The sequence below is a fragment of the Amyelois transitella genome, chromosome 4 (genome assembly GCF_032362555.1).
Source record: "Amyelois transitella isolate CPQ chromosome 4, ilAmyTran1.1, whole genome shotgun sequence".
Taxonomy (NCBI): Eukaryota; Metazoa; Arthropoda; class Insecta; order Lepidoptera; family Pyralidae; genus Amyelois; species Amyelois transitella.
This window is the reverse complement of record NC_083507.1, coordinates 6,614,993-6,635,400: the sequence shown is the minus strand read 5'-3', so window position 1 is coordinate 6,635,400 and position 20,408 is coordinate 6,614,993. Positions and strand designations below refer to the sequence as shown.

Below are 20,408 nucleotides of genomic sequence, written 5' to 3'. Positions count from 1 at the left end.
ATACATGATTTCTAACGCACCTGATGCATTCAAAATCGTAACTTACACTACAATCACAAGAGTGCAATTTCCTATATGCTTATCTCTATTACTAGCTTATATCCACAGTTTCGCTCGCGCCAATTTAGCGCCACCTTCACGAGCGCATCAAGCAGAATAACAACACAACAAGTACAAACAGAAATTATTAGAAAAACTTTTCTTAATTTCAAAGAAGTCATCTGCGCCACTGTCCCTTCGTTAAGAAAAAAGATTTTAAAATTCCACAGTTACATACAGACTAATGTGTTTCATTTATTGGGAAAAATCCTATGAAGAAAATATTTCAGGATGCCTCATTCGTTATATTGTACCAATGACGTATGCTTAGATATCGATAAAGGGAATGTATTTATAATAATTCGTTAGCGTGGTTAATATCAGTTGTTAGCGGGCTCGATCGCGTAGTAGTGAATATTTTAGTGAGTGTTTTTTTATACAACTTATCATGTACATATCAAAACTCCAATTTAATTTTAGTTGTATTAATAGTTGAATGTGTTAAATCTACAAGTACAATTAAATCTACATTGTTTATATTTGAATTTAAAAAAAGATGGATAAAACTGTAAACAAAAAGAATAATAAATATAAAACATACGCCGATGGTACCGAGAGAAAGAGAAACAAACCGAACATCTTTTCAAGAATATTTCTGTGGTGGGTATGCCCAGTGCTTTTTAAAGGTAATCGAAGAGACGTCGAAGAAGATGATCTTATAGTACCTACTAAGAAATATGATTCTGAAAAGCTGGGAGATGATTTTGAAAGGTATGCGAATTTTATTTTATTTCATTATCTTCTAATTCCTTTAACGAACAAAATGTTTTTTTTTTATATTCAGGAGTTTTTCTCCAAAATTTTAGGACTAGCACTTTCATTAGAGTCATTTAAGTTTGTTACCAAATTTTTATAATAATTCTTGATAGAGTTTTATCTTAATTGAAAAATCGTACACATTTTTATTAAATGTACGGTCAATGCATTGAAGTAGAGTCTATTTTCATTTTTTATATTTCATTATTCAAGAGTTTCACATAATTATAAATAATTTTGAAATCTTTGTAAAGAAAACGTTGTAAAAGGTACGTACATGTTTACTAAAATACATTCAGAAAAGCTTCAAAACACAATCTAGGTATTGGAAAAGATAATAAGATAACAATTATGAAAATCATGATCCATGCAGGTACGCCAATTAAATGCATAGCTTTTCTTGAAATGTCGTATATAAATTTAATTGTTACAATTATTAATGAATAAAGATGACTATAAGTAACTGTAATATGTATAATCAGTTTTTATAAATTTCAAACTTGATAGAGAATCATAAATATCGTAAGAACTAGTCTTCATATAATTATGTATACGACATTGTGAAAGTATCTATAAAAAACTGAATACAGAAAGCCCTCAGGCGCAATGTCTCAACATTACCTAAGATAATAAGGAAGTTTAAGGCTTTAGGTTTAGGCATAATTAGTGATTTATTTTACCACCCCCGATGAGTCAGAAATACCTTAAAAGATGATATTTCAGGTACTGGCAAGATGAACTAAGGCGAGCAGAGCTAGAAAATAGACCGCCATCGCTATGGAAAGTTATAGTGAGAGCGTATTGGGTAGCATATCTACCAAGTGGAATCTTTGTACTCATTTCAGCAGCTGCAAGGTAATAATATATTTTCCTTTATTCTTTAAATACAGCAATGTGTCAATTAGACAAGAGTGGGGGACAGATACACCTAAATTATTTTTATTTTAAAAAGATTATTTATGATTTATTCTAATTTACCTCGTAGTTCTTTGCATGACATAGACGTAACAGTAAGGTTTTTTATCCTTAAGTTTTATAATTGCGATTGCTACCAATCTCTCCGTGCAGGTGGGCTGCTCCCCCCCTACTTTTATATAATAATCGTAATATATACAGACCAATATCAAATTATTTAACACATTGCCGGTAGTCTAGCAGACATTTTTTACAATCCCGAGGAATTGTGTACCGGCCTTAGGCATTCTACAGAGCTCTTAGGAATTATATAGAATGTCTTTATCATACAAATTCCGGTGGCATATACATACATATGATCAAGTTTTTGTACCTTACGGAGTAGACACAGTGCAAAAACTAAAAGGCCAGGTTCAGCTATATGGTTAAATGATGGTACTGGCCCATTACCTAAAAGAAGAATCTCAAGTTTATTAGCCTGTGAATAAACATTTATTAACAGTTTATTTAAATAAATATAACAGATACTTTGCGCAATATTTTTTCGATCTCAATATTTACTGATAACGATAAAAATGTTATCAAACTAATATCTGTCGTGATAATTACTAATTTTACCTTATTTGTCATGTATGGATGCTATACTTCTACATCGAATTGTAACAAATGCACAAATCTTTATTTTTGTTATTCTTACAATTATAGTTACATAGGTACATATACAATCACGTCTTAATTACTGATGGGGATACAGAGCAAACAGTCACAAAAAGACTGAAAGGTCACGCTTAACTGTACTACTGTATTGTCATAAAATATTAGAATCTTAATTCCATAAATATTCTTCCTCCTGGTTTTAGTCCCGATAGCATCCTCACCACTTTGGAGAGGAGTATGGGATATATCTTGGATCCTGGATTGGGCGAGTCAGGTTTTGACATGAAGCGACTATCTTCTGACCTCCGCAACCCGTATTGGATAGATCATGGTTACACATCCAGTTGCTTGAATATGCGTGATTACTTACTGTAAAAGTATTGGTTTATATTTAAACTAATATACATAACTTCGAAAATAGTTGGTACATGACCGAGATGGGATTTGTATGAACCTTTGCCTTTTTTGAGCATAACACATTTTAACACCTTACCGATTCGACCACCATCTTAAGTTCCAACAAGTAAAGTAACCGTTGATAGAAAAATATAGAATATGGATAAGTGTTATTTTAAAAAATGAAGTAAATTGCTGAAAATATTGTTAACGATTTATTTTAGCTAGATGTGCCTTTACCAAAATTAAAAAGTATTTATTTTTTTAAATTATTGTGTAAGGAACGAAGTGAGGTTAGTGTTAGCTTCTAAAACTACACCTAGCATGTAAAATAAAAAAAGAACTTTTGTATAAAACAAAACTAAAGGTGTGTTTTCTAGAAAAGTTTTTTTAGATCCAACTGTGATTGCCCATTTCTAATTTTATCGGAAACACTTCTTGCTCTAAATAGTTTTATCCGTCTGCAGGACGTATCAGCCACAGATGTTTGGTCAGCTCTTGACTTACTGGTCCGTGGACTCTCAAATGTCACGGCAAAGCGCTGGTCTCTACGCCCTGGCTATACTGGGGCTAAACTTCCTTGCTCTTATGTGTCAACACCATAACTCTTTATTCGTAATGCGGTTCAGTTTAAGGATCAAAATTGCGTGCTCGGCTCTTCTATACCGTAAAGTAATATATATTTTAATTCAAACTATACCTCTATAGACTTATTTGTTTTGTTTAATTTATTAAACAACATAATATTGTGTATTGTGATCATGCAAAAGAATATGTGCTACTTTTTTTTAAATGACATAATCTGATTATAATGTTACATTATTATTATTTCCGATCGTTATTTATAAAAAAATATTGTCCTCATCGATTTTTTTTATTGAAATCTCATAAATAAATTTTATAGGTGCTTCGGATGAATCAAGTAACTCTTGGTGAAGTCGCGGGTGGGAAACTAGTCAATTTACTTTCCAATGACGTGGCCAGATTTGACTACGCCTTCATGTTTTTGAACAATATATGGGTGATCCCCATACAATCCGCTGCAGTGCTCTATCTGTTATACGATGCCGCTGGGTACGCGCCATTCGTAGGATTAGGGGCTGCAATCGTTTTGATTCTGCCGTTGCAAGGTAAGAGTACCCTTTAAATCTATCAAAACATTTCTGCTACTCAAACCTTTAAAAACATATTCCAATACTGACATTATTTGTTTATTTTTAGTAACACTCATGAAATTCACGTCCATAGTAAGACGTCAAGTAGCACAAAGGACAGACAGGCGAATCAAATTGATGAATGAAATCATAAACGGAATACAGGTAGGTAACATTTTAAAAACGAATTTCTCACTATTTTTATAATTAAAGAAGCCGCGGCGAAGTATAAATAATTGAAATTAAATATTTTTAGGTTATTAAAATGTACGCGTGGGAGATACCTTTCCAACTGGTAGTGAAGGCAGTCCGAGAGTACGAAATGCGAGCTTTGAGAAAGGCCATGTTTATTCGGAGCTCTTTTATTGGCTTTATGCTGTTTACAGAGAGGACCATCATGTTGTTCACTGTTATAACACTGGTGTTTGCTGGATCTATGATATCTGCGACTACGGTACGGTTATCATTACTTTACATTTAAAATTGACATGTCTTAATTTCTAATTTACTTCCTATTTAGTTTTTTTAATGTCTTTTTACTTGTGTCGAAATCGCCGTTTCCCAGATTACAAGTCTAGTGAGAGTTCTTATATTTGTGACTCTGAGCACAAATGTAGTAGAATTTTTTCAGTGCAAAATCAATCTCAAAAACTTAATTTCATTATCACCAACCATTATCATTTATCGCATAACCAATGGCAATTGCTACAACAGATAATATGAAACTTACTACTTTATCTAAAATAGTAAAAGAGATCGTTTCTTCTATTATGAGCTACCTAATACAATTTCATCTGTTTTTAGATTTATCCGATTCAACAATACTTGAGCACTATTCAGTTCAACGTTACGATGATATTGCCCCTGGCTATTGCTTCTTTGTCAGAAATGTTGGTCTCACTTGAACGCATTCAAAGCGTTCTAGTTATGGGTAAATATGCTGTAATTTACTACACTTTTTAATAGATCTTATCATGTACTTTTCTTAATTCATATAATTACTTAAGATTGTATAGCTAAATTAAAATATTATAAATTTATACGTGTATGTGTTCCCTTTTAGATGAAGTTTCTGACACCGTTGTTAAACCTGCCAATGGCAAGGCCAATAACCTAACTTTTAATAACAAAACAAACCCCCAAAATGGAGAAAATAATGTCATTGCTAATAAAATCTCAATCATTGATAATTTTGAGATAGAAACTGGTAAGTTGATTTTTATCGTTCTTCGTTATTATTTGATAAATAATAAATATACATAATAATAGAAAAATATTTATGATTTTCATTGAAGAATCATTAATTTTAGTACTTAACGTAACATTGTAGAGTAGCTCAAATTTTTTTTTTACTTTATTTGAATTACTAAGATAATATATATTATTATTTATATTCAAGCTACCGCTAAACCTTCAAATAGCGAATACGCCGTGGAAATAAGTGGAGTGAATGCGTCATGGGTAGACGATGCCAAACCTGAGGACGCCACGTTGAAAAATTTGTCTTTGCGGGTGCGCCATAAAAAGCTGAGTGCTATTATAGGTCCTGTTGGCTCTGGCAAGGTAAAAACAGTATACAAAATCTTATCATTGAATTTTTAGTATTTAAATAAAATATTCCACCAACTTAAAAAAATAGATAAATGTTTAGTAAAATTATCTTACATTTTAATTAATTATATACAAACAAAATTTTTAGGTACTATTTTTAATTTAAATATATACGGTATCTTTTATCAGTCAACCAGAAGACCAAATAGAGATAATATATTTAATTCTTCAAGCATCAATTCTTTTATTATTAGTTTATACTCTTCCTCTTGGCTTTAGTCGCGGATGCATCCTAAACACTCTGGAGAGGAGCCTGGGGTATGCCTGAGATTATGGATCCTGGGATCGGGTGAGTCAGGTTTTTACACGAAGCGACCCCCATCTGACTTCCGCAACCTTTGCAGGGAAACCATACCTGTATTGGATCGATCATGGTTACACATCCGATTGCGCGAATGTGCATCCTCACGATGTTTTCCCTCACTGTAAGAGCATCGGTTAGTATTCAAACTAATGTTCATAACTTCTAAAATAGTCATTAATACATTTGAACCTTACCAATTCGAACACCAACGCTCTCGTCTCTATTATTAATTTGTATTTTTTTTCAGACTTCAGTACTCCAACTTATTCTTAGGGAGCTTCCAACTCGCACTGGATGTGTCAAAGTAAATGGTACTATTTCTTATGCTAGTCAAGAGCCATGGCTCTATCCGGGAACCGTACGAGAAAACATTTTGTTTGGATGTAACTATGATGCTGCAAAATACAAAGAGGTCAATATAAGTATCACTTAGTATTTTTCCTATAGTATATCTTACATACAGGTGTTTAATCTGATTATATTTCAAGGTGAGCCGCGTATGTTCGCTTCAACCAGACTTCAAACAGTTTCCGTATGGTGACCTTTCGTTGGTTGGTGATCGCGGAGTTTCATTATCTGGTGGTCAAAGGGCGAGAATAAATTTAGCCCGGGCTATCTACAGAGACGTGAGTTGCACTTTTTATATAAACTGTAATTAATTTAGCAATCAACTCTAAACAACATCTAATCTGAGCATTAATTCCTATTCTTTATTACTATCAGAATATAAATATGTATAAAGTTTATCAAAATCCATGTTACGGAATGGCTCTATTTGTTTAATTTCAGGCTGACATATATCTATTGGACGACCCGCTGTCCGCGGTAGATGCAAATGTAGGTCGGCAGTTGTTTGAAAACTGTATCAAAGGCTACCTCGCTAAAAAAACATGCATTTTAGTTACACATCAAATACACTATCTCAAGGCAGCCGACCAGCTTATCATTCTGAATGAGGTGAGATTAAAATGGTAAAATTAATTAATTGTTTCAAATATTTCTTATAAACCTTTGAAAATAATACCATATTTATTTCTTTCAGGGTAGTATTGAGAATATGGGTACATATAATGATCTTGTTAAGTCAGGTAAAGAATTTTCATCGCTGCTGGCTAACCTTCAAGAGGGTGACGAAGCAGATGATGATGCAAATAAAAAGGTGCGTACATCATTATTATATTATAAATAGATAAGATAATTGTTAGCTGACAAATTCAACTTATGGAATATTTGTTATGATTTATTCGGTTATTATACAGGCTGAGAAGAGACCATCTTTGCATAGAGGAGTATCAGTGAAGAGTGACGATAATTCAAATGAAGAAAAAGAGCAAGTTTTAGAAGCAGAAGAGAGAGCTAAAGGAAATTTGAAGTGGGAAGTACTTGCCAGTTATATAAGCTGCGTTCAGTCATGGTTCATGATTGTGTTCGCTCTGGCCAGCTTGATTATAACTCAAGTATCAGCCACTACAGCGGATTATTGGATCAGCTACTGGTAAGAACACGAATACATATGTACATATATTTTTTGTTGTCAACTTGCTTTTGCTCGAGGTTTTGCACCTTTATGTGAATGTCTACGTTATGTTACAGATCAGTTAGTTACATTTTTGACTTTATAATAAGATTAGCGACACGCCTTAGTTTTGCACGGGTACAATACTGATAATAAAACCTTTCTCTTGAATCACTCTATCTATAAAAGAATCTGCAACAAAATGCGTTGGATAGTTTTAAAGATTAAAGTATACATAGGGACAGATAGCGTTAAGCGACTTTGTTTTACGCATTATACTTAGATATCTTTATTTACTTAAGTTAATATTTAGCATGTTTGTTATGGTTACAGGACAAATGCTGTAGACAGTTACATAAATGGCTTACCAGAAGGCACTGACCCAGGTAAGCTAATGTTACTGATAAATATTACCATTAAATTCTGTAGATAAATATTAATTTCTATTATTCAAAACAATGTGTAACCATGATTTTAGATCCTGGCTGGAACACACAAATCGGAACCTTAACAACAGCACAATTTGTTTATATATTTTCTGGAGTGGTCGCAGCGCTTATAATCTTTTCACAATTGCGCATTGTATCTTTCGTACATATGACCATGCGTGCTTCACAAAATTTGCACAACATGGTATTCAAGAGTTTGATTAATGCTGTTATGAGATTTTTTGATACCAATCCCGGTGGTAAGTATTTTATGTTATTCTTTTATTTGATATTCAGCTTAAAACATAAACACAAGAAACTGCTACTAAGTCCTTTGCTGTGTGGTTCCCGGCACCAATAGAAAAAATAATAGGACCAGTCCATCTCTTTTCCATGGATGTAGTAAAAAGCGACTAAGGGATAGACTTATATATTTGCGATTCCACTTTTAGGCGATGGGCTAGCAACCTATCACTTTTTGAATCCCAATTAAGCCAAGCAGCTGAACGTGACCTTTCAGTCTTGAAGACTGTTGGCTATGTCTATCCCACAGGGGATAAAGACGTGATTACATGTTATGTTTAATACTTTGACCTCAAAACTATGGTAATATTTTAAGCCTTTACTTTTATTTAGATTTCTAGTTTAATATGACTTAAAGTTCAGTTCAAATTATTCATAGTTTCGTTTTATTTCTAGGTAGAATCCTAAATAGGTTTTCCAAAGACTTGGGTGGAGTCGATGAGTTGTTGCCGAGAAGTATGTTGGAGACCCTACAGATGTACTTGTCTATGACAAGTATTCTAGTACTAAACGCGTTAGCTCTTCCCTGGACATTAATACCGACACTTGTTCTAATTGTTATATTCGTGCTCCTATTACGATGGTACTTAAATGCTGCTCAGGCTGTAAAACGTCTTGAAGGAACAAGTAAGCACGACCTGCAAATATCCTTGCTAGTCTTAATACATACTTTTTAATTAAATTTTCCGAAATATTTCTTCGTAGATTTTTTAAATATATTTATGTACAACAAGAAAAACATACAACAATAACCTAGTAACTTATGCACAAAAGCTATCTATTTATCCAGCATATAACCAATTCTTTACATTTAAGTAACAATGAATTTTTTCTTAAACTTTTCTTCTTATTAAAACTTTTTTACTGTACCAATTACTTCACTCTCTTTACTTGTCGACATTCATCAAGCGATTTTTTTTTATTTTGCAGCAAAGAGTCCTGTGTTTGGGATGATCAATTCCACATTGGCTGGACTCTCGACAATCAGAAGTTCTAATGCTGAAACAAGATTACTGAGACAATTTGATAACGCACAGGTACTTTGAAAACCATAAATTGGCAAAGACAAAGTACATGCCCACTATTACCAACATGATTTATTATACTATTAAAATATACTAGATCGATCGTTCAAAGCAATAGTAACTTATTAAATACTCGTAATTAGCACTGAGAATTGACTTTCTGAAATCTTTATCGGCATTAAAATATAGTAATTCCCCGTTGTCAAAATGGAAATTATCATTAAACTAATAAATATATAAATAGAATTCCTAACTGAAACTGATATAGAGGTAACTTAATCTTTTAATGACACTTTCATGAATCCATAATACTTTTGATATTAATTACAATACGTACTAAACAACACTATATTTTTATTTTAAGGATATTCACTCGAGTGCCTTTTACACGTTCTTGGGTGGCTCTACTGCTTTTGGTTTATACTTGGATACGTTGTGTTTGGTATACCTTGCAATCATCATGTGTATCTTCCTGCTCATTGATTTTGGTAAGAACTTATTATAACAATAACAAAAGTGGTGCTACCTATAAGTAAATAGCGCAAACGTTGCCTGTACGGATTGAATATATACGGGACAAATCACACAAGAGTGAGCTTGAGGCTAGCCCCATAGTAAGTTCTAGACTTGTGTTTTAAGATACTAACTCAGAGATACTATATTTCATCCAAGATCCATTCTAATCATGAAAATGTTTTCTCCACCTTTACCGAGGATCGAACCCGTGACCTTCTAGTTCAGATGCGAGAATCCGACAACAGCGTCAAACAAGCCGTTTGATAACAAATTACTTTTTTTTAGATAATGTGATACCCGTTGGTAGTGTGGGTTTAGCTGTCAGCCAGTCCATGGTGCTGACCATGATGCTGCAGATGGCTGCCAGGTTCACTGCAGACTTCCTAGCCCAAATGACCTCAGTGGAGAGGGTGCTCGAATACAGGAAACTGCCCCCGGAGCTCTATATGGATGAAGGACGTAAGAATAAATATGAATGAACATGATATATATTTTTTAATGACTCGTTTTGATATATAACATTATGGCATAGCGTACCTGGAACGTTAAAAAATTTCTAACGATCGATACAAGTTTTCCTAGGTAGATTTACCTACTTTGGTGAATTAGTCAGGTTGCATTAAACTTTAAATATTATACATATATAAACTCAAAGCCTCAAGGAGAGTAATAACTTCATTTACATGTCATAGGAAGTATAGAATAGGCGATAAAAGGATAGAAGTATAAGTGTATAATACCTACAAAGTTTTTCTACAACCGGTTGAGGTTACGCAGGCAAGTTACCATAGAAACTTTGCCGTATGTAATCTTTTCACAACAAGTAAGAAGTGAGTATATCAATCCCTAGTATAGACAGCCATATAATGAAGAGCGAACTGCTTGAGCAACTCAAGTCACACTAAATTGATTCCGTATGTCACTTGCGGTGTTACGATGAAATCGAAATGGTTTACTTATAACATTTATTTACTACTTACAAAATCGGTTGTAATAATGCACCAGTATACAATGATACGAGTGCATTGGTGTGATGACATCTTTTTTAAAGGTATTTTATGAACTAAAATGTGAACACATTATTTTAACATTAGCACATTTTTAATGAACTACATTGATAAGTTAATTCATTTTATGTGTTTTTAGCTACGCAACCACCTTCTCAGTGGCCCACGCAAGGAGGAATAGTTTTTGAAAATGTAACCATGAAGTACGGTCCTGAAGATCCCCCAGTTTTAAGAAATCTAAACTTCGTCATTAATCCTGCTTGGAAGGTAATCCATATCAATATTAAATTTAAAAATATGTCTGTCAAAGTAGTGACAGGTTAGATCAAGGCTTGCTTTAGCAGTAAAACCTTTAAACCGATTTTTATGAAATTTTGATTTGAGCTGGCTCAAGAACAAACAGGCAACATTTTCCTCGAACGAAGTCGCGGGAAATACATATGTATATATCATGGCTTTATCTCATAAACGGTAGACAGCGCAAAGTCTCGCAAAAACTGAAAGGCCAGTTTAACCTGAGTGGCGCATTATCATGAAATTGATTTTTAAAGTCTTCAAAAAAAAGCAGTTCTCAATTCAAACGTATTTTTTTTTTTCAAATATTAGTGTTACCCACGAGTTTTATAAAAAAGAATAGAAATACTTTTTCTTTCTTAATATTTTACAGATTCATTCGAGAACCTACTTCAGAAACAGTTTTCCTCATAAATATCAGATAGTGATATTATATGAGATATATATACTTGTAGCCTAAACTATCTCATATAACTTTTCAATAAGATCTATTATTTAAAAACATGGTTGAAAATTTCACGTTGTTAATAAAAAATAGGAAATCATTAAGGGTTTGAGTGCCAACTGACCTACAGCTACATACTCGTACATACTAAATATAGAGTTCGGTATCTCAAAAATGAATCCGAACCAATTGTATTTATTGTTCGGACCAACAAAAATCTTCAAACGGAAATTCTCTCCTCAGAAATATGATTTTTTTACAATTTGTTGAAACTTGGACAAATCTTAAAATTGGAAAATAGTTTTATTTCTGAACAATAAATACGACAATAGAGTTTTACGAACTTCCCCTTTAAAACCTAAGGCATTTTTTCACTTATTAAACAATATAACTACGGAATCATTGGCATCAATTCAAATAGGTACTTGGCTCTCATCTTTTCAATTAATTAAGGCATGTATGTGTATGGTGGCAAAAAAGAAAAAACATAGAAAGGCAAATTGGATGTGTTTTCAACGGCCTTTTCCATTCGAACATCCCTGTTTACGCCCTGGGGGATAAAAAGTCAGAACTGTGCTCTGCAACTGAAGTTGCAGTATTACATGGATTTCTATGGCAAAAATCTTATTTAATATGCTAGTCTATTTTTGGTCTGCGTCTTGAATCGAATGTTAGAATTTATGTATTTTATGATTCTGCCATTAACTAAACCTTCCTGTTCTTTTTCTTTAATTTCACAAGGGGAATTTTTTTTTAAACATATTTTGGCATAAGATTAGAATTGCCGAGATACGTTGCAACCTTTAAATTTTCATGATTATTAACATAATATTAAAAATGCGAAAGGAGATTTATTTGTTTGTATGTTGTCCCATCACTTGTTATCTTCTAAAGCAATTTTCTTGAAATTTTGCGTTTGTCAAACGATAAACAAAGAGCATACATATTGTATTCTTTAATAGAAAATAATTATTCCACGCATTGATGATGCTGTACTTTGAAATGTAGAATGTATAAAATTTACCCTTTTCCCATAGGTGGGTGTCGTGGGTCGTACCGGTGCAGGCAAGTCGTCTCTGATATCAGCTCTTTTCCGCCTCACCGAAATCGAAGGAAGTATCAAAATAGATTCTATCAACACGGAAGGTGTTTCTAAGAAGGTAACTTTATACTTAAGATCGGATCAGAATCAACTAATTTATTTCTTCTTTAAGCTAAATATCCAATTATATTATATTCTTAACGTTCATACTTACATATGTAAATGTAATTACCGTTATATCCGTTGCGGGATAGACAGTGCCAACCGATAGGCCACATTAAGCTTTTGGTTTAATGATAAAATTGAGATTCAAATAGGTTGCTAGCCTAAAAGAAGAATCCCAAGTTTATAAGCCAACCCCTAAGTCGCCTATTACGACATCTATGGGAACGAAATGGAGTGGTCCTATTCTTTTTTCAATTTGTGCTAGGAGCTACACGGCATATTCTTAACTTTATAAAGAAGAACAACTTGATAATTATCTAGGTACTTTTCGAAACTAATGGTTGCGATTAACCGAGTTTTCTTGAGTGGCCACTCTATTTTTGTCTTCTCACCGTCAGTTCTAGGGGTTACCCATATACGAAATCATGCGTACGGTCATTTCATTTCATCATTTTCATCAGACAAAAAATAAGACACTGATAACATAATACAAACAAACTAAATTTAGTTGCAATCGGTCGTTGGTTGATTGAATCGATTTTAAATTAATGCAATATTTCTAACCAGATCGTATTTGTAGTAGTAGGTACCATATCACTTCAGTGGACGTGATATTGCTTAACATGTTTATTTAAACATTTTGTTTAATTTGCTCGACTCTTGTGATAATCAGTAGATAAAATCAGCGTATTTTATAATAAGATTAATTATTATCGTTTTTTTTTCGTACCAGGATTTAAGGTCGCGCATATCGATAATACCTCAAGAACCCGTGCTGTTTTCTGCTACGGTTCGCTACAATTTGGACCCTTTCAACAACTACAGCGACGACGACATTTGGCGGGCTTTGGAACAGGTAACCATCGACAAAGTCATATATAGCAGAATTATGATCAGTTTTGTGTGTCCCAGCACCTGCACCTAAGCTTCGCTCGTGAAATGACGTGATTTCGGTATATTATTTTATACTTTGATCGCAAGAAAAATCGGTAACCCTGACTTGGTACTTGATGTATTGATTTAATTTTTTGGAGCTATAAACATAAATACACACTTTATGTAACTACATGACCCTAACGGGCAATAACGTTATAAATTACATCGACAAAAATACGAGAGTTAACCAATCGTGTGAACGGACGTGGTGTAGATAAAATTTATTTTAAAAAAGCATCGTCATTCATTGGGTCTAATCAAGGTCGGTTTATTATATATATCGATATGATGTCTACATAAAAATATTCTTATAAATGAAAATGAATAGCTTGTTTTATTTTTGAAATCAGTTTGGCTCTTTTGAAAATATAACTTACGACGAAAAAAAATAAGCAAATTAAAGGATTGTTATTTGCTCTTAAGAATTACATAAAGTTAATTTCAACTGTAACTATAACCTCCTCTAATTAGCTCTATTTAATCATTTTAAGGTGGAACTAAAGGATGCTGTGCCCGCCCTGGATTTCAAGGTATCTGAAGGTGGCAGCAACTTCTCGGTGGGTCAGCGTCAACTGATTTGCCTGGCGCGAGCAGTACTGCGGTCCAATAAGATTCTTGTCATGGACGAGGCTACGGCCAACGTGGACCCTCAGTAAGTTAAAACAACTTATCGATAGTGAGTTATATTAATCAGTGTGGGTGAAATTCCACTAGTAATAGAATAAAGGTAGAAGCAGGTCGCTTGCAACCGATCAGTGCGGGAATCCCTTCAGTGTCATCGATAATCACGTTATCAAAACGTACTTAGTATCAACTATGGAAGACGATTTTTATATATCCTGTCTGTAATATACATACATTTATCACACTTCTTTGTATTGTTACAGAACTGACGCTCTAATCCAGCAGACCATCCGCCGGCAATTTGCATCTTGCACTGTGCTCACAATAGCACATCGACTGAACACTATCATGGACTCAGACAGAGTTCTCGTCATGGACAAGGGCCAAGCAGTCGAGTTTGACTATCCTTATAAGTTACTCTCTAATCCGAATAGTGTATTCACATTCATGGTCAACGAAACTGGAGAAAACATGGGCAAAGTATTGTACGAAATGGCTAAGTCGAAGTACTTCAATGACAACCCAGAAGCAAGATAGTCATTATTTTTTTTTGCGCTTTTTTTAATAACGTTTTGGTGATGGATTGAGAATTAAAATATTAAATTCGAATGTCCTGTATTATTGAAAATTTACCTCGCTATAATATAGAAAAAAATATCACCGAGATTATATTTAAGAACTGTACTGTACGATAAAAGTAGCTAAGAGTATTTTGTACCTATATTTATTTAAATAAAAATTTAAAAATTACATTTTTTTTTCTTACATCTCTCCAATAAATATATACACACTTATATTAAAAATGAAGATCATACCTACGATATTTACATCAAATATATGATGATACATCGCTTCCCAAGATGACAACTTTATTTAAAAAAAATATTTCAAGATCTGCGTATAACCAACCACGTTAAGCGTGGTCGCTTTTAATTTACTAAACATCCAAACTAGCTTCTATTACCGTGATAATAAGATTCCGTCCAGAGTAGTTATTATATTTTTTTTCTCCTGATCAGCCGAAACAGTCTTCACAGTCATTATCAAATATACCTCTAACTAATAGATTTAAGCGAGAGTCATTAAACTTTGCACAGATCTTATTGTTGTCTACATTATGTAGGTAGTTTTAACATTTATGATAGACTAGAGGCCGCCCGCGACTTCGTCCGCATAGAAACCCTATCAATCCCGCGGGAACTCTGGGATAAAAAGTAGCCTATGTGTTATTCTGGGTCTTCAGCTACCTACATACCAAATTTCATGGTAATCGGTTCAGTAGTTTTTGCGTGAAAGAGTAACAAACATCCATACAAACTTTCGCCTTTATAATAGTAGTAGGATAACCTTCAACTAACTACATATATGAGTGTGTATCTAATAAAAGTGTTTTTCATAGATTTATATGTTCGGATCACTGATTTAAAAAAACATTACATTGAAGTAAATATATGTCTGTAATTCAGATGAGATTTTGAGTGTCACAGAGAAACAAATATACCTATGCTTTTTGATCCGAATCTTGATAAATTTCTTGAGCTTTCTTTTCATAAAAACTTGATAAACAGTGACATATAAGATTCCCTATGTGGATGAAATCTATATTTATAATTAAATCTATATTTAATAAGTGTAATAATAATGCAAAACCAAATGTATTGGTTTTATTCTAGTTAAAACACAACTATGACAGTAACAATAAAGACAAGATTATTTTTTAAAATATCATAGATAACATGTCATTCTCCCCCCCTTAAATAATCCCTTAAATAAGCTGGTGGTCTGCGATCTCTACTGGAACGGCGTAGAACAGGTTCTTCGGACTCGGCTGCCCGTCCTTCATTTGACACGTCAGGTTCCACAGTGTCATTTATAGTTCCCTGGACATCCGGCTCCATATCAGCACTTTCTTCACTCTCCCGATTAAGTTGCGGCAAAGGAGCTAAATGTTTATTAGAAACTACTGTTTCACGACCATCAGGAAGCTTGACATATGAATACATGGGATTAGGTTGTAATAATTCCACTTCATCAACTAATGGGTCATATTTAGAATTTCTTACGTGTCGTTTAAGTAGTACAGGTCCTGGAGTAAGTAACCACGTTGGCATAGATTGTCCATTTAATGATCGTCTAGGATGATGAAACATACGTTCATGAGGGGTTGCATTGGTACTTGTACATAACAACGAGCGTATTGAGTGAAGAGCAAAAGGCAAAACTTTTTCCCATTCTTCGATTCGCATACTTTTGGACCGAATGCTTAGTTGAATACTCTTCCATAATGTTCCATTTAGTCTTTCTATTTGTCCGTTACCTTCTGGATTGTAGGGAGAGCTTCTGCTAGTAGCTATTCCAAGGGAATGAAGAAATTGTTGGACTTCTTCTGATAAAAATGATGTTCCTCTGTCAGAGTGAATATATTGTGGTATACCAAATAGATAAAAGATATCTTTCAGACAATGAACAACAGTTGAAGCAGTCATATCTTTACATGGATAAGCGAAGGGAAATCTAGAGTATTCGTCGATTACTGTTAATATATAACGATTAGTAGTGTTACTTGGCACAGGCCCTTTGAAATCTATATTAAGTCGTTCAAAACACGAAGTTGCTTTTATGAGATGGCCGTGTGTCTGACCAAATCTTGGTTTTATTTCTGAACAAATAGGGCAAGACGAAACCATGGATCTTATTTCATTAATCGAATATGGCAGATTCTTTTGACGTACCCAATGTGCCATTCTCACTATTCCAGGATGGCACAAAGCATCGTGTATTTCATAAAGTTTATTTGTAGATATACTAGCGCTTATTCTAGACAAAGCATCAGCAGTGAAATTTTCTTTCCCTGGTCTATATATAATGTCGTATTTATAACACGACAACTCAAGGCGCCATCGTTCAACTTTCTCGTTTTTAACTTTGCTTGTATGATTTTGATTCAGCATAAATGAAACTGACTGTTGATCGGTGATGAAAAGAAAATGTCGACCCAAGAGATAGTGTCGCCACTTGCGTAAAGATTCTACAATTGCGTAAGCTTCTTTTTCAATAGCAGAGTGACGGCGTTCTGAATCGGAAAGACTTCTAGAAAAAAATGCCACTGGTCTTCCATTTTGTGTAAGAGATGCTGCAATTGTATGCTCAGAAGCATCAGTTTCAACGACGAATCTTTCTTCATTGTCTATTGCAGTCAAACATGACTTAGCAATAGTAGATTTAAGAGAATTAAAACTAGAAATAGCTGTTTCATCGAGTGGAAAGCTTTTGCTTGAGATTAAAGGCCTTACCTTTTCAGAAAAATTTTGTACCCATTTTGAATAATGCGCAAAAAGCCCGAGAGTTCTTTTCAGTGAAGGTCCATCTGATGAGACTGGTAAGTCAAGAAGTGGCTTAAGACGAGTTGAATCTGGTTTAATAGTGTTATTATGAACATTATAACCAAGTAAATTTATAGAGCTAGAAGAAAAGGTACATTTGTCTTTGTTAAGTGTCAAACTGTATTTCTCGGCTGCCATCATATATCTTTCCAAATTTTTGTCATGATCGTCTTTTGTTTTGCCGCATACGGTAATATCATCTAAATAAGCAAATGTGCCGTTAAGTTTCTCTGACTCTATTATAAATTGCAGTGTACGTTGAAAAGCAGCTACGCCATTGGTTACTCCAAATGGAATGCGAGTAAACTGATATAAATTACCACATGCTTCGAATGCTGTATACTTTTTTTCTTTTTCTAATATTGGAATTTGGTGGTAAGCACTTTTCAAATCAATTTGACTAAAATAATTGTATTTAGCTACATTAGCAACTACCAGTTCTATGCTAGGCAGTGGATGAGCATCAAGTTCTGTATATTTGTTAATAGTTCGCGAATAATCAATAACCATGCGGCGCCGGTGATGATCTCCCCCAATAATTATTACTTGTGCCCTCCAAGGAGATACAGATGGTTCAATCACTCCATCTTGTAAAAGATTATGTATCTCTTGTCTTATAAAAGTTTCTTCATCAGTGCTATAGCGTCTCGACCGGACTGCTATTGGTTTTATGTTAGGAGATAAATTTGTAAAAACAGACACAGCTGGAACAGTTGCTTGCATGACATTGCAGATTTGAAGGCTTTCTCTTTTTCCACCAAAATGTAATTCTACTGACGAATGATCCTTAAGAACATCATGTCCAATAATTACATCAGAACATAAGTTATTTACAATAAGTAATGGTATGTTTTTGTACGTACAGTTATTCAGTCGAATAGTAGGATAGCAGATACCATCTACATGTGATACATGATTCAATGATGCTAGTGTAATCGTTTGATGGCATGGTTTAATTTTGAGATTCATAGCTTGCACCAGATTACGATCAATAAAGCTCACGGAACTGCCAGTGTCAATAAGTGCATCAGCTTTTGTATCATTGACAAATATAGTAATTGTAGCTTTTCGTAAATTAGACGGAGAAGCAGCTATTATTCCAGACATATTGTTCTCAATTTCAGTTTCTACGGAATTTATAGTTGGTCTACTTCTACATACAATAGCGAAATGACCTTTCTTAGAACATAATTGGCAACAGGAATTAAAAGCAGGACATTTGTTCCTTTGATGTACATTTCCTCCACAGAAAAAACATTTTCGCTGAGAATAATAATTTTTCTTAGTTTCATTTCTGTTTTGTACTAAGTCTATAGTGTTTTTAGACATATTGAGAGCATTAAGAGTCGTTGGAGTTGAATAAGATTTCGTGTTATTTATTGCTGTTTCAAGCGAAATTGCTACATTAAGTGCTTCGTCTAAAGTAAGTGATAAATGCTCAAGGAGTCTTTCACGTATCTGTTGAGATTGAATACCTGAGATAAATGCGTCACGAATATATTCATTTCTATATTCTTCAGCTGATACTTCTCTAAAATTACAATTATGAGATAACAGTTTGAGTGCTTGTACATATTCTGAAATACTTTCACTTATTTGTTGTTTTCTTATAGTAAGAGAATGTCGAGCATGTATTTCATTTTGTGGTTTTATGTAAATATTATTTAGTGCTTCTATAGCTTCAGTATAGGTTTGGTATTCTTTTATATATGAATATACAGTTGGCGAAAGATGGTTGACTAAGAGTTTTAATTTGAGTGATTCGTCTTTAAATTCTGATAATTCTTCAGATAAGAAATTTATAAAAGTATACCGCCAGTGAGTCCAACGAAGATCAGCTCCACATATATTAGGTTCCACATCAAAACGTTCTGGACGTAAATACCGTGCGATATTTCCTGTGGAAGTGGTAGCCATTTTTTTTTTCAAAGAAATTTATTTTATTTTGTAAAATAATGTTTTGCTGATAAAGAATAAATTTGACTAAGCGTCGATATACATTATTGATAAGGTTTAACTAGAATAAATTGTAATAATAATGCAAAACCAAATGTATTGGTTTTATTCTAGTTAAAACACAACTATGACAGTAACAATAAAGACAAGATTATTTTTTAAAATATCATAGATAACATGTCAATAAGTAGTTTTAATTTATAAGTTAAAGATGTATAGGGTATAGCGAAAGGTGCAGCTGCCATAGGTATTTGGTGTTGTTATGAAGTTATTCCATGTAGGTATGTATGTTTGTCTTAGGATAGATACTCAACAAAGTAGGATTGAAAATTATATTTATTTTTAAATTTTAATTTATTTCAAGTAATATTTTTAAATCTATGATATAAGTGAAAATTCTAAGCAACTACCACGTCTAATAACTACAGACACATAAATATGTAATATTTTAAAATCTGTTGAATATCATAGACATTGGTTACTAATAACCAATGTCTATGATACGAACGTTCGTATCATAAAAAAGATACCTACCACGTGGTAGGTATCTTTTTTATGAACTAAAGAGCTTAAAAATTGCACACCAGTCACTCTCGCAACAGTTCTTTGTTCTACGTCTGTAACAAAAGTTCATCATAAGTTTTAAACTTCATTCATTGTCACAATTGAAACTTGCCAAAATGTGCTGTTGAATCTTTTTATATAAAATTTATAAAAGGTATATTGCCCACAGTATGACATCATTATAGAAACCAAATATAGTTGTATCGATTTAAACATTGAAGTGTGCTCTCTGATTGATTTGTTCAAAATGAGCAGCCGCTCTTCCTGCGCCAGCGCTAGCAAATGTCGAACATCTATCTTCCACAACCCACA

General features: G+C 33.5%; 2 protein-coding genes across 2 annotated transcripts; one reads left to right on the top strand and one right to left on the bottom strand.

Moving 5' to 3' along the window:
* Positions 1-408: 408 nt before the first annotated feature.
* On the top strand, positions 409-14,943 carry LOC106138679 (ATP-binding cassette sub-family C member 4). The gene is made up of 25 exons (XM_013339895.2): positions 409-810; positions 1,579-1,710; positions 3,291-3,495; positions 3,728-3,953; positions 4,045-4,142; positions 4,234-4,431; positions 4,782-4,908; positions 5,041-5,184; positions 5,377-5,540; positions 6,140-6,304; positions 6,381-6,518; positions 6,682-6,849; positions 6,935-7,051; positions 7,152-7,387; positions 7,742-7,794; positions 7,887-8,096; positions 8,536-8,766; positions 9,070-9,176; positions 9,529-9,652; positions 9,966-10,139; positions 10,827-10,954; positions 12,464-12,586; positions 13,367-13,489; positions 14,061-14,221; positions 14,457-14,943. The coding sequence occupies exons 1-25, from the start codon at positions 596-598 to the stop codon at positions 14,728-14,730; spliced, it is 4,041 nt and encodes a 1,346-aa protein (XP_013195349.1). The 5' UTR covers positions 409-595; the 3' UTR covers positions 14,731-14,943.
* A 989-nt stretch (positions 14,944-15,932) lies between these two features.
* LOC132904398 (uncharacterized) lies at positions 15,933-19,493 on the bottom strand. The gene has a single exon (XM_060954722.1). It carries the CDS (start codon positions 19,491-19,493, stop codon positions 15,933-15,935), a length of 3,561 nt encoding a protein of 1,186 aa, XP_060810705.1.
* Between the last annotated feature and the right edge of the window lie 915 nt (positions 19,494-20,408).

Bases quoted from the DNA above. Each gene is read 5' to 3' on its own strand.
- LOC132904398 (XM_060954722.1), bottom strand. From the start codon at position 19,493: ATGGCTACCACTTCCACAGGAAATATCGCACGGTATTTACGTCCAGAA.
- LOC106138679 (XM_013339895.2), top strand. From the start codon at position 596: ATGGATAAAACTGTAAACAAAAAGAATAATAAATATAAAACATACGCC. The intron at 6,850-6,934 runs GTGAGATTAAAA...TATTTCTTTCAG, and splicing joins AGCTTATCATTCTGAATGAG to GGTAGTATTGAGAATATGGG. The intron at 7,795-7,886 runs GTAAGCTAATGT...CCATGATTTTAG, and splicing joins ACCAGAAGGCACTGACCCAG to ATCCTGGCTGGAACACACAA.